Genomic DNA, 14,740 nt, shown 5'->3' on the forward strand with positions numbered 1-14,740 from the left:
TCACTCTCGCAAGCTATTTCTTTAGAAAGTGGCCTCAAAAGATGAGAAAAAGCTACAGAAACATTACGAGTTGACCCCAAATGTCAGGTACTAGCACAGAGGCCGGAAGTGGGTTTGTGGGAGGTTTGGGAATTAATGTGACTTTGTGTGCCAAAATCAGGAAATGACTATTTTAAAATACAATGATCTGACCCACAATGCACCTCTAAAACACATCAGCTAAGTATCCATGAGAATGAACACAGGGATCTTCCCCTTTAATGATTTGCATGTTCTGACTATGTTCGCTTAGGTTCGCCACACTCCAAAGACATGCTGTATGGTTAATGTCTTAATTGGCCCTAGTATGTAGGTACAAATTGACTATGTACATATGTTATCAAATTTTGCATGTCGGTCCCAAGCCTAAGCCATTGGTGAAGCATGAGGAAAGACCTGGTGACCTACCTTGAAGCAAAAAAAAAAAAGTAAAGCCTATGGAAAAGGTTTTTTAGTGTATCAGTTATGGTGTCAGAGAGCTGGCCTACAGAACCACAGAGATTCAGATATGGGTGAATGTATACAGTATATATATATCATCCAAATTTGTTCACTTAGGCAATATAACGAATACAGCACTCTGTAAAAAAGTGCTGCAACTCGGGTCAGTTACAACCCTTTTTCAAGTAGGAGATAGATTCCTTGCACTTGTTAGTGAACAATTTTGGATGGATTTGGGGAAATTATTAAACAAGAAGTTTTTCGCAAACTAAAATTTGAAGCCCCCAGTGCTAATCCTTGTGGAAGCATGTCTGTGGCTACCAACAAGCATTGCAAGCATCAAAGTACAGTATTACAGTTACAAAATCAACTACTTATGTCACAGCAGCAACATTTGGCCAAGACCATGGTTGGCCATGGCTAGGAACCGATAGCATCACAGAGGCACTTTGCAGTCCGTATTCTTAGGGTCATGGTTTGGATTCTGAGGAACCCATAATAGACAGAATGGTGGCCTGTCCGGGAGGTAGGAAGGCAAGATGATTAATAAGAGAATTTTCAGCTTTTTATCTGTTCTACATCAGTGGTGCAGTTGGTTGGTAGACAACCATAATCTGTCTTGTACAGCGGAGGGCCTCTGTGGACTCCAGAGAACAGCGCAAGTCTCATTTTATCCACTGTCCACACTAACTTCCATCAATTGCCATACTGTACATAGCTGTTGAAAATCATTACTTAATTCTTATTGGAGGGACTTTATAATGAAGTATCAATGTAGGCAAAACATTCTTATTTTTTCATTTTGGATAAAGTGGAAAGGTCACCGGTCAGGTTTTTATTGCTTTCTGTGCCCCCATTAGGGAGATTCGCCCTTTTTATTTATCCTCTCTATTGTTAGCATTGAGAGTGAAAGTGAAAAAAATCTCAAATTTTGGGTTGCCATCAGAAGAGGAATATAGGGGAAATCTTCTAATGGGGATGCTAGTCATGGTGACAACCTTTCATCACTTTGGAAGGATTTCCCATTACTTCCTGTTTTGGCTAAGGGACAGGAAGTAAAGGAAAATCTCCCCCAATGGGACACAGATGGCAAAAACAAAAACTGAGACTAGAGTGCCCCATTTCAGACAAAGCATACTCATAAAAACGGAAAATATTTTGCTGGTTTATAGTCTATATTTGACCAAGATTTCAAATCTTGTACTTATTTTGACTACCCCTGTCCCAATGATGCACTCAGGCAATGATGTCTGCTATTAGATTTTTGGTTGTGTTTTTCTTTTCATGACCTGGCTCAATGCTATGAGCTTGAATTTTGTGTATGTCTGGAAAAACTTAAATAATTATAAAAAAAAAAAAAAAGAGAGATTTTAAATCTTTCATCACTCTCCACCATTCCATTGTTGTTAAAGCTGAACTCCATGCATATATCATTATAAATGTATAATTACCTTTTTTGTATTACTTAACCACCTCAGGACCCAATAAGATTTTTCTATTTGCAATCTTTTTTTTTTCCCGTAAGGTGTCCATCAGAATGTAAGTTCTGTTAGTAGTAAAATTATATAAATTACTGTTTCCTTTCATTTTTTAATAATAAATAAGAAAAAAATTGAAAAAAATACAATATTTTGCAAACTAATTCTTCAGCTATTTTTTTTTTTTTAAACTAACACACCCATAATAAAGTGACCCAATATTTATTCAGCAATTGATTGTCTTTTTACAAACATGAAATATATGTAAAGGCATTGTTTTATACCCCTAAAATACAACTTAAATTATTGTAAGTACATTAATAAAACTGCTATTTTACAGTTGTAAGCCTGCACAACATTAAACAAGTACAGCTACCAACCCCAAGGGTTCATTTATGTTGCCGGGAAAAAAAAAAAAAAAAATCCGACTTATTGTACCCCTGAGCCTTAGGAAAACCTTTTATTTTATTTTTATTTTTTTAACAAGATCTAATATGGACTGTGGCTGTTTTTAAAGCAGGCTTGGTGCAAGCAGAGTTACTTTGCTTCTGGTAATGTTTTATATTTCCCTTTTTTTTCTGTAATATCACAGGCACTTGTGTTTGTGGAATGAGCTGCTTTTAGCTTTATCCTATGTACTATTTACCAGAGAGGGCTTGGGGTATAATAATGGAGCTTCCATTGAGCTTATGAAGGTAGTTAATAGCAGGCTAGGTACAAATACATTCATCAGATCTGCAAGAGAAGTCCACAGCTGACTTCAAAAGTCTGATTTTGCGCTATCTATGGAAATACATTTTTTATTTCTATACTGAAATGCATCCACAGTCCTGCATATCGACCAAATTTATTGATAACGTTTACATCCATACAGCGTTTTAGTGTAAATGTATACTAGTGGACCTGAATACCAAGAACTCATCTTAATAACTGAGGACACTAGGTTTCGCCTGCGTTCTACCAGCCAAAAACGCTAGGAGGCATGGGCCACCTGTGTCCTAGCAACCTAGGAAGCTGGGTTGCAGGAGCTGCCTACGTCGTAGCAACCCAGGTATATAGACAACATGAGCCACATGTGTCATAGCAACTGAGGAAGTTAGGTGGCTGGAGCCACTTGTGTCCTAGCAACCGAGGAAGCTGAGTGGCAGGAGCTGCCTATGTCTTAGCAACAAAGGTATCTAGACAACATGAGCCACATGTGTCCTAGCAACTGAGAAAGCCATGTGGCAGGAGCCACCTGCATCCTAGCAACCAAGGAAACTAGACAGCTTGAGCCACATGTGTTCTAGCAACTGGTAAGAGCCACCTGCGTCCTGGCAACCAAAGGCATTATAAGGCAGGGACCACCTGTGTCCTAGCAACCGAGGCATCTAGGTGGCATAAATCGCCTGCGTTCTAGCTGCAGAAGATGCTAGACAGCATGAACCACGTGTGCACGAGCAACTGAGAAATCTAGATGGCAGGAGCTGCCTGCATCCTAGCAACCGAGGAAATGAGGCAGCACGACAGCATGAGACACATTTGTCTCATGCTAACAAAGAATTTTTGGCAGCAGAGGTGGCTTGCGTCCTAACACCCAGGGACACTAGGGGGCAAAAGCCAACTACATTCCAGCAAATAGGGTACATTTCTGCTGTGCATTGTATGCTTGTAACATTAGCACAAACATTACATGCATACAGTGTAGAAATAAGATGTTATGTAGGATTTACTGCCAGGAAGATCAACAAATTTCTACTGACTTCAGTGGAGTATTTGACAGTTCAGGCACTGTGTTTGACCTACATTTCCTTAGACCCGGTAGGTACTGTTGAGATGCAGTTGAATTGCAGGCAAAAACAGTCAACCCTATCTTTTTCTTTTAAAATGTTGTGTTTTTCATTTGAATGCAAGCACCTGGGCAATGCCCATGTTCACCTTTTCAGCAGCACTGTCCCCCTCAGACTTACCAATCCAGCCCCTATACTTTTCTGGGCATCATTCAGTCCACTTCCTGTGAACCCAAGGTGCCAAGGCTCCTCCCCCACCCTGAGCTAATAGGAGAATGCTGTAGAGAGCAGGGTTACGTCATTATGTGGCGCCTCTTTCGGCAGCATTTAGTGAAGGTTGATGAGGACCCATGATGCCACCAGGCCAAAGATACCTTGTAAAAATGTATATTGATTTTTTGGTATAAGTATGCTACAGTGGGGAATGTGAGGTGAACATGGGCAAGGTGGACTACCAAGCTCGAAGCTGGGCTTTGACTGGTTAAAAAAAAAGTATTAAAACTATTTGAAATGTAGCCAGAGTAAAGACCAGAATTTGTCTTTGTTAGCTTCCTCTCATCCCCTGTACAGCGACAATCATACCTTGAGAGATAAAGCAGTGCTTGGACCCTGTCAACTCTCTGTTCCAGTAAGTATTTTTTCCTGGGCTAAACTGACAGCAAAATATTAGTATCTTGCTGCTCCTTCCTTGCCCAATAACCATCTTGGGGGTGTGTCTTAGTCCAAGCTGTGCTGTTACTGCAGTGAAGGTCCACAACCCTTGCTATGTTTTCTGTTGGATGACAAGACTGTCTGAAGAGCATAACAAATCAAACAAAACCCAATATAGATATTTCTGCTGTGTATTTAGCTGCTTGCCTGGAGTTCAGCTTTAATGACCTTGAGGTTTGAGAAATCAAGGCTCAACGATCACGTACAATCATAAATTATAATCAAAAACTGATTCTCTTTATATTTGAACTCCCAATTATTGGTAGATCTCCTGGAGGTTTGTGAAGGGGAAAAAACAATTCTGACGGAGTAACTTTAATCCATCCATTGAGGTCAGAGAAATCAAGGCTCAATCTTCATAAACAATTATAAAATAATATTAAAATCTGATTTTCTTTATATTAGAAGAGGGCTCTGATATGAAGATCTCCTGGAGGTCTATTATGGAAGAAATTATTTTATAAAATAATACTTTTATTTCATCCATTGAGGCTCTAGAAATCAAGCCTCAATTATCATGAATAATTGTCAATTAAAATCAAAAGCTGATTCTCTTTACATTTGAACTCACAATCCATTGGTAGATCTCCTGGAGTTCTGTGATTGGAAAAAAATTCTGATGGAAAACTTTTAAATTCATCCATTGAGGTTCAAGAAATCAAGGCTCAATTTTCAGTTACAATTATAAATTAAAATAAAAAAGCGATTCTCTTAAAATACTCCCATTTCATTGGTAGATCATCTGAAGGTCTGTGATAGAAGAAATTCTGATGGGATACTTTTATTCCATCCATTGAGGTTCTAAAACCCAAGACTCAATTTTCATATCCAATTATAAATTAATATTCAATATATTCAATATTCAAAACGATTCTCTTTATAATTGAACTCCCAATCCATTGGTAAATCTCCTGAAGGTATGGGATGGAAGAAACTCTAATGGAATACCTTTATTTCATCCATTGAGGCTCTAGAAGTCAAGCCTCAATTTTCATGTGCAATTATAAATTACATTAAAAAACTATTTGCCTTTATTAAATATGAACTCCCAATACATTAGGAGAGTTCTCCTGGAGGTCTGTGACGGAAGAAATTATGATGGAATACTTTTATCCCAAATGAATGCATACTTTCTAAAAGGGCGGCATATGTAAGAGAAGTTGTTATATGTCAACCAATTTTAAACCTTTTATACACATTCTAAAAATGTATAGAGGGTATTTTACCGGCCGAAATAACTATGGCAGACATTAGTTTGATTTTTAAAAAAGAGAATGAAATTCAGAAGGTTAAATGTGATTTTTAACAGCATCATATTAAAACGTCAACTTCCGAATAGGAAATAGAATAATTTAAGACTTTAAATGAGTTACGTATGAGTTACGTTTGAGCCTAGCCATTGCCACTTTTGTGTAGTTTCTAAGACATGCGCAAGTAAGATTTTTGTATTATGATACAATCAATACACTTTCAGGCCTACAACGAGTCATACTTGCTCAGATATTGAACAGTTGGTTTGTGTGGGGACTAAAGAGGACCTATGCTTGAATGCTAAAAATGGAGTAATAGAAGGGCTGAGATATTACTTTTATGGAGAAAATTCTCTCTATGCCCCCTCTAATTCTGCTTACTTGAAAGCTTACTGGTAAAGAGAAGGATCTGGGATTTTAATGGTAGGTATAGTTCAGCCTTTCTGCTACCCTGTATTTATTAATGTCAGCCAGGCTGTGACCATATCTTTAAGGTATGGTACAGGGTCAAAATATGTGATTGAAGAGGGTTAACCAATAGACACTTTGGGCAGAAGTAGGTTTTCAATGTGTATGTCTAAACCAAAAGGATAATTTTTTTGCACACCCTAACTTTGAGTTTAGCGAAGCCTTCGATTTGGGTTTTTTTCCAGAAACGGTTCCACCTCCTAAAACCCTAATGCATATGGCCGATTCTCAAAGATTTTCAATGAGTACACACCGCCACTGGTGTAGAACATAAATGATAAGTTACTGACTGCACTAGCAAACAGGCCACTGTACCATTGGATTTGTCTTTTCACTCATATTATATCTGTCAACATGTTGATCAGGAGGGGCATTTGCCATATAAAGACCAATTTCATGGACACATGGTCAAATTTGACCTTGCTTGGTTAATAACCACATGACATATTGTATTTGTAGCTTTTGACATATCACCATACCACTGTGAGCTTCTTAAATGTCTGTGAGTTTACCATTTGTCCTCTTTTGTGCCGCCTACACTGTCCAGTTTTACAAACTTCTAGTACCAAAGTATAGCCATCTGTTGTCTACGGGAATCTTACATTATTAATGTGTGAAACACCACTGACCTGGACTACAGAGCTGACACTCAAAAGCTGCTCTGTTATTAATTAACAATTGATTTCACATCATTAAACATTGGCTACAGACATATGTGCTGGTGCCCCCATGGTCAACGCCATGCACCGTACTTCCTGTTTCTGGATTTCGCCATAACTGTGAAAACAACCACACTCACACACACACACACACACGACTAGACACGTTTGGTTGGAAAAGTCTTCTTGATATTTTTTTTTTACTTTCAAGACCAGTCACTAGGTGTGTGGACAGGAAGCAAATGTAGTGGACTTTGACACCAGTTTTGAGGTCAACGATGACTTTTAAGAACTTGGCTTTTTGCTGGTGACACTGTCTTTTCTCTCCAGGCGGGTGTAAGGCTCGAATGCCGAGCTACCCAGTCCATATCCAGATGGTATTTCGTGGAGGCCTCCCAGTAGAGGACCAGGGAAACACAGGGGAGCTGGTAGCCTCGGAGAAGTTGAAGAAGCTAATGATGGAACTTGGAGGGTGAAAACTCCGGCTCCAGGAGGGCTACTGCTTATTCCTGGAGACGTGCTTCCCGAAGTACCCAAACTGGACCCATTGGCTGATGGGCTGCCCATCGGGTTTTGACTAGGAGAGAGCAAGTTGGGTGGTGCCGGGACGGACAAAAGTCTACCTTGCTCCAATAACCGTAAAATATTGCAAGTTGCGAAGGATTCGGAGGTGGAAGAGGAGCGTTTCTCAGAGTCCCTGCTCTGGTCTTTCTTCTGCTTGGTCCTTCGGTTTTGGAACCAGACTTTGACCTAGGGACAAGAAATAGAAATGAATAACAATACTAATAATAATTTGAGAAGTTCAGGTAGACGCTCATTAGACCAGAAGGGTGTGATTTATAAAGTAGTATGTTTTAACATAGTTGTTACTCTTTACAGATATATGACATCATTTCATATTTCCCGATTTAAAAAAAGACCCATGTCCATCAAATATAACAAAGACTGGTAAGATCTGTAGCAAGTTGGTTAGTTACACTATTGATTTATTTATCAACTTAGTTTTTTCTTTAGTTTTTTTTTATTACATCTGCCTATAGTTTAGATTTAGGGATGTTTTTTTTTTTTCTTTTTACAAATGGAGGCAAAATAAGCAATTGTGCTCTTAAATTAAAACAAAGCCATGATTTGGGTGAAAAGATTTCAGCTCTCCGGCCACACAAATCCCATTCTACCGTCTGCCGCGCTGACTCTTTTATAGAGCAGTTAATTAGCTTGCCTGTCCCAGGCTGCCATTGATGGCGGTTTTGTATGGCCGCTCAGCGTGCATTGTGGAAAGAGCTGCCTGCAAAATGGAGTTTCTCGGAGGGAGTATAGAAAAGTTTCCCCACTTTCACTTCATCCATAATTCACCTATTTCCTGCTCTGAAAAGAGAATGGAGAAGGGGGGCAGGAAGAATAACCCCCACCATTACACCCGCACTACCCTGACCAACATTTCCAACAGTCTCAGTTGTACAATAGCAGCCTGCGGATAGGGACATATGCTAATGGCCAGTGCTAGAACACCACATTACAAAGGGAATTGTCATTCCTTTTAATACGTTAAAGGAAAAGTGCTTTGTATTTTCTATAAGCAAATATTTTGAGCTGTTATTGTTATATATTTATCTTAAAACAATCAGTCATTGGTACAAGCTTACTGTTCCATATTTCAAATATTGTATTACATATACACTTTGTAAATTCTCCTTCAAGGCAAGAAGCAAAGGCAGCAGATGAGGAAAAAATGGCTGCCCTCATGTGAGTAGGAATATACAAATTAGGCAGATATATGAGGGTTTTAGACATTAAAGGGGACCAGTCACAAACCTAGGACTTTGATAAAGAGAATAACATTTGTTAAAACCTCATATCAAAATGATCACTAGATCAGTGGGAAATTCCAATGGGCAGCTTTGGAACACCAGGGTGTTACATGGACAGGAAGTGAGGAAAAATCTGTTCAATGGAAACAGAGATGGCAACAGAAACACTATTGGTTGGCTAAGTGAGGAAAGCTAAGTATGCTTGTGGGCGGGTGCAGCATGGTGTGGTGGCAATAACACACACACAGTCCAGGTGCAATTAATGGAGCTTGTATTGAATCAAAGGCAGAACAGTTCACAACAAACCCGGTGGAAGGAGGTCCAACTAGGAGCACCCACGGAAGCCAACACTATGTAGCGGAGCAGGTTTCAGCTGAACTCACAATGTCTGTGTGGAGGGACGGAACGTGGCCTGGCCGGTCCAAGCCCAAACGGAAAGGTGTCCAGGGAGAGTGCAGAACCCTACGCTTTCCCTACTCATCTGAAATATTTTCCCTACCGCTAATACTGTCCCTGACAGACGGGTGACCTGTCCGTACACTACCTACACAAGAATGTGCACCTAAACCAGGGGCCAGGGTTTTAAATAGATTCTGCCAAACCTAAGATGGTGGTCAACATCCAATCGGATCGATGCCCCAGTTACTCAGGAAACCATAGAGGAACCATGTTCCTCCTGACTTCCTCTCCCTCTGCATTGACTCTGCAGTTGCGCAACACCTACGGTGAAGACAACAGACTGCACCTGCCTACACTTTTCCGGATTTTATCCCTGTCTGCGACTTACTGTCCTGGAGACACCTGTGATCCTCATTCCTTAGGCTAGTCTTACCAAAAGGAGGAACTTATTTCAGTGGGGACACAGCAATAAAAACTTGACAGAAGTTCTACTGTCTACTCTTCAGGTGCCCAAACTGTTGCCCAGGGGCCACATGTGGCTCTTTGCATTCTATGCATTCTTTGCATTAAGATAAAAAAAAACCTTCTGTGTGCAGCAACCCCCCTTAGCCCCCCTAATACTTATCTGAGCTCTATCTCTGTCCAGCGATGTCCACAAGTGTCTCGGCCATCCAAGACTCTCCCTACTGATTGGCTGAGACACAGCAGTGGCGCCATTGGCACCCACTGCTGTCAATCAAAGCCAGTTAACTAATCAGGGGAGAGAGGGGCGGGGCCGTGTCTGAATGGACATGCGGAGCTGTGACTCGGCTCGGGTGCCCCCATAGAAAGCTGCTTGCTGTGGGGGCACTGGACAGGAGGGAGGGGCCAGGAGCACAGATCTGGGCTGCTCTGTGCAAAACCAACTGCACAGAGCAGGTAAGTATAACATGTTTTTTTTTTTTTTCTATAAAAATAACAAACTTTACAATCACTTTAATCTGGCACTGTCGCTAGTGGATAGATGCCTCAGTCATGTCACCTAAAGGTGTCTGTACATATCATTACATACCCTTTAAAGTCTGGAAGGCTGGGGAACTCTAACATATAAATAAAGACTTCATTTCAGCAATGACTTAGCAATTGAAGTCATTATTGACATACTTGTGCTCCCTGGATTTTGGGGCACTCTATAGAGTATGTGATCATAGGTGTAGCCACCTTCACATAACAGTCTGCCTTTAGTTAAGGAGATTATTTAATGGCTGTAGCTCTGGTTTAAATTTTTTATGGTGATCACATGATACAAATATGAACATGATTATGAATGCAAAACTCCCCAAAACATCCAAGATAGCACTTTTGTATGACAACATAAAGAGTTGGCGTATGGTACTTGGTCACCTAATATGACAGATCCCAAATCATGACGCAATTTTTTACGTGAACGTCCAATAGCCAAGGTACAATCAAGCAGAGTCCGGGTGAAGTAAGAGCCTAACAGACCACAGCTCACTGTAATAGCAAATCAATAGGAGCATAGAACATGTACACTGTACCCGCTGGGCGATTTGTACAATAAAATGGACTATTATCTACCTCTCGGGCCAGAGATCGAAAAACACAGTGTGGTCCCCAAAGCAGCCGCCGAATTTATAACAGAACCCTCTGAGTCCATAAAATATTCCCTCTATCACCTACTGTAAACATACTCAATAAATTATGACATATTTAAATTAAATCTACAGGCAAACTATTGTATAGTCTCAGTACTGACCCGAAAAGGCATATTTCAGAAAAGTTATTAGTGAAGATGTGCATATTGTTTATTAAATATTCTGCATACAGCTAGTGACATGCAGCCTATCCATTCACCAGAGACCAGTGATGTCACTGAGAATGCAGTCTATCCATTCACTGTAGACTGGTGACATCACCGAGAATGCAGCTTATCTAATCACTAGAGACCAATAACATCACTGAGAATACCGCCTATCCATTCACTAGAGACCGGTGATATCACTGAGAATGCAGCCTATCCAATTACTAGCCATTTCAGCCCCAGAAGATTTTAACCCCTTCCTGACACCCAAACAAAATTGATGTCCTTTTTTTCTCCTCAAACAGAGCTTTCTTTTGGTGGTATTTGATCACCTCTGCAGTTTTTATTTTTTGCGCTATAAACAAAAAAAGAGCGACAATTTTAAAAAAAAAGCAATATTTTTTACTTTTTTGCTACAATAAATATCCCCAAAAAATATATATAATTTTTTTTTTTCTCAGTTTATACCGATATGTATTCTTCTACATATTTTTGGTAAAAAAAAAAATTGCAGCAAGCGTATATTGATTGGTTTGCGCAAAAGTTATAGCGTCTACAAAATAGGGGATAGATTTATAGCATTTTTATTATAAATTATTTTTTTTTATCATGCGATTTTTATCATGACTGTGACATTATGGTGGACACATCGGACACTTTTGACACCATTTTGGGAGCATTGTCATTTATACAGCAATCAGTGCTATAAAAATGCACTGATTACTGTGTAAATGACACTGGCAGGAAAGGGGTTAAACACTAGGGGGCGATCAAGGGGTTAAGTGTGTCCTAGGGAGGTGTTCTAACTGTGGGGGAATGGGCTACCACTGACATGACAGAGATCACTGCTCCCGATGACAGGGAGCAATAGATCCCTGTAATGTCACTAGGCAGAACGGGTGAAATGCCTCGTTTACATCTCCCCGTTCTTCCACTCTGTGACACGATTGCTGGCCCCCGGCAGACATCGAGTCCGCGTGACCCACGGCCACGGTCATAGAGCACGTGTTGCGCGCGCGCGCCCACAATGCCGCCATTTAAAGGGGACGTACATGTACGCCCATTTGCCCAGTCGTGCCATTGTGCCGACGTATATCGTCGCGCACTGGTCGGCTAGTGGCTAGAGACCAGTGACATCATTGAGAATACAGCCTAACCAATCACTACAGACCAGTGACATCACTAAAAATGCAGCTTATCCAATCACTAAAGACCAATGACATCACTAAGAATGCAGCTTATCCAATCACTAGAGACCAGTGACATCACTAAGAATGCAGCTTATCCAATCACTAGAGACCGGTGACATCACTGAGAATACAGCCTATCCATTCACTAGAGACCAGTGATGTCACTCAGAATGCAGCTTATCCAATCACTAGAAACTGGTGACATCACTGAGAGTGTAACTTAACCATATAAATATGAGTGACATCACTGAACAATCAGGCTAACCATTCATTAGAGAGTGGTGACTTGACTAAGAGTCAACCTATGGATTAACTAGAGACCAGTGATGATGTCATAGGCCAAGCCACACATAGACCCCTTTTCAGCGGAAGCCTGTTTAGACCAACCAATATTGATGGCTAATTGATTTAGTTGAAGAATACATTTCGGGCACCTCTACACTCAAAACACAAAGGAAATATTGTATAACCATACACATGTTAAACAAGTCAAAAGAAAAGTTAATTCAAGACTAACTCACAAAATATTTTCATGGCTTCCTATCTTCTCAAGCCTCTTTCAGCCATTTCAAATCTGCCTGCATCCATGTGGGCTGCACATCATTGCTTTGCAGCTTTCTAATAGTGACAACAGGGGTCCATGCCTGCAAAATGTGCTTATTGGCTCAGCTGCTTGGGTGCCAGGGGTGCATGGGACAGTGGTGACAACACAAGAGCTCAACTGGGAGATGGTTGCCACCCCATGACAAGAAATGCCTAAACAAGGACCTTCATGGCAGGATCCCTAGGTATTTACTTTAATGAAAGCTGCAAAGTTAAAAAAGATGAACATTTTTAGAATGACGTTAACATGCTAAGGCTTTTTCTAAGACTTTAGCGATTTGGGTTTTGATCGACTTTAACAATGGCAACCTACGAATGCCTCTCCCCAGAGTTTTCCTTTTAAAATGACTTGAATAATTGTGTCTGACACGGCCTTAATTCTGGCGCACTGTATGACCTTTTTTTATGTAAATGAAACACAATTAACACTTAGACAATTCTTATTTTTCCCAATAAGGAAAAAAAAAAAAATGCGACATAGTTTAATATTTTCCAGATTGTCTTGCAAGATAATGAGGTTCATGTCTAAATGTAGCTTTTGCTAGTAAATGCAGCGAGGAAATATAAATTAAAATACACGTAGCGGGGCCGCAGGAAGCAACGTGTAAAAGAATAAGTAGCTGGACTAAATCATTCATTATATTAAAAAAAAATGCTGTTATTGTTAAGCCAAAGTGACAGACACAAAAGGCTCCATGAGAGCCTGCTGGGAATCCCCTGCCCTAAGCCCACTCCGTTGTTTAAGTAAATCATTTTCTGCGCAGCTTATGGGAAGGACAATTACAGTTTTCATTTTTCCCTTTTACACTTAGAGCTTTGTAGAGGGCAGACCATGCTTTTACATCGGAACACAGAGACCAGCCCGTGGCGGCCTTATTAAACGTGGACTAGCTGGGAACAGATACAAATTCGCAAACCAACGCGGAAGATCTGGATTAGAATAGATCAGTGTTTCACAACCTTTTTTGAGTCGTGGTACTCTTAAAAGTATGCAAAATTTCGAGGCACCCCAGTATAAAATGTAAAAGACATAAATGTTACTCATCAACAGAAAACCTGAGCACACATCCTCCTTGATGAAATTAACTTTACAGTAGAAGCCCCCTTTACATCAAAGGTCCCCCTTCTCATCAGAGTTTCCTCCTTCACAACAGAGGACCTCCGTCATGCCAGAAGTCCCCCATCAGACCAGAGCCCCACTTCACATCAAAGGACCATCAAAGGACCATAGATCACATCAGGGGTTCCCCCATCACATTAGAGCCTCCTTCACATTAGATGAACCCATTATATAAGAGCCCCCCTTCACATCAGAGGTCTCCCCATCACATTAGAGCCTCCCCCTTCACATCCGAGGTCCCCCCATCACATCAGAGCTCCCCTTCACATCAGAGGACCATCAATCACATTGGAGGTCTCACCTTAACATCAAAGGTCCCCCCATCACATCAGAGCCCAACTTTACATCAGTCGACCCCCTTCACATCAGAGGTTCCCCATCAAATCAAATCCTCCCCTACATATCAGATGAACCCCATCACATCAGTGCCCCCCCTTCACATAAGAGGTACCCTCATCACATCAGAGATCTCCCCCCTTTACATCAGAGCCCCCCCTTCACGTCAGAGGTTCCCTTTACACATCAGAGCCCTCCTTTACATCAGAGGTCCCCCATCACATCAGAGCCCCTCTTCACATCAGCAGTCCCCCATCACATTAAAGCCTTCTTTCACATCAGAGGACTATCCATCCCATTGGTGGTTCCCCCATAACATCAGAGCCCCCCTTCACATCAGACAACCCCCTGCACATCAGTGGTACCTTTATCACATCAGAGGTCTCCTCTTCACATCAGAGGTCTTCCCCATCACATTAGAGGTCCCCTCATCATACCAGAGGCCCCCTTCACATCAGAGCTTTCTCCTTCACATTAGAGAACCCCCATCATGCCAGAAGTCCCCCTTTACATCAGAGGTCCCCCACATCACATTAGAGCCTCCTTCACATCAGACGACCCCATTCACATTAGTGGTACCTTCAGCAACTTTTCAAGTTTCAATAATAAATTCCTGACCCGTCACAATATACTGCAACATTTTTCAGAAGAACACTATACCATTTAGC

At 40.9% G+C, this 14,740-nt stretch overlaps 1 protein-coding gene across 1 annotated transcript in view; it reads right to left on the reverse strand.

Annotated features, from left to right (window-relative positions):
- Window positions 1–1,880: 1,880 nt before the first annotated feature.
- Window positions 1,881–14,740, reverse strand: part of VAX2 (ventral anterior homeobox 2) — a 137,557-nt gene continuing 124,697 nt past the window's right edge. The window contains exon 3 of the mRNA XM_073611042.1: window positions 1,881–7,565. Coding sequence (XP_073467143.1) covers window positions 7,101–7,565 — 465 coding nt within the window. The 3' untranslated portion in view covers window positions 1,881–7,100. The remainder of the gene's footprint in view (window positions 7,566–14,740) is intronic.

Source organism: Aquarana catesbeiana, linkage group LG01 (genome assembly GCF_042186555.1).
Source record: "Aquarana catesbeiana isolate 2022-GZ linkage group LG01, ASM4218655v1, whole genome shotgun sequence".
NCBI lineage: Eukaryota > Metazoa > Chordata > Amphibia > Anura > Ranidae > Aquarana > Aquarana catesbeiana.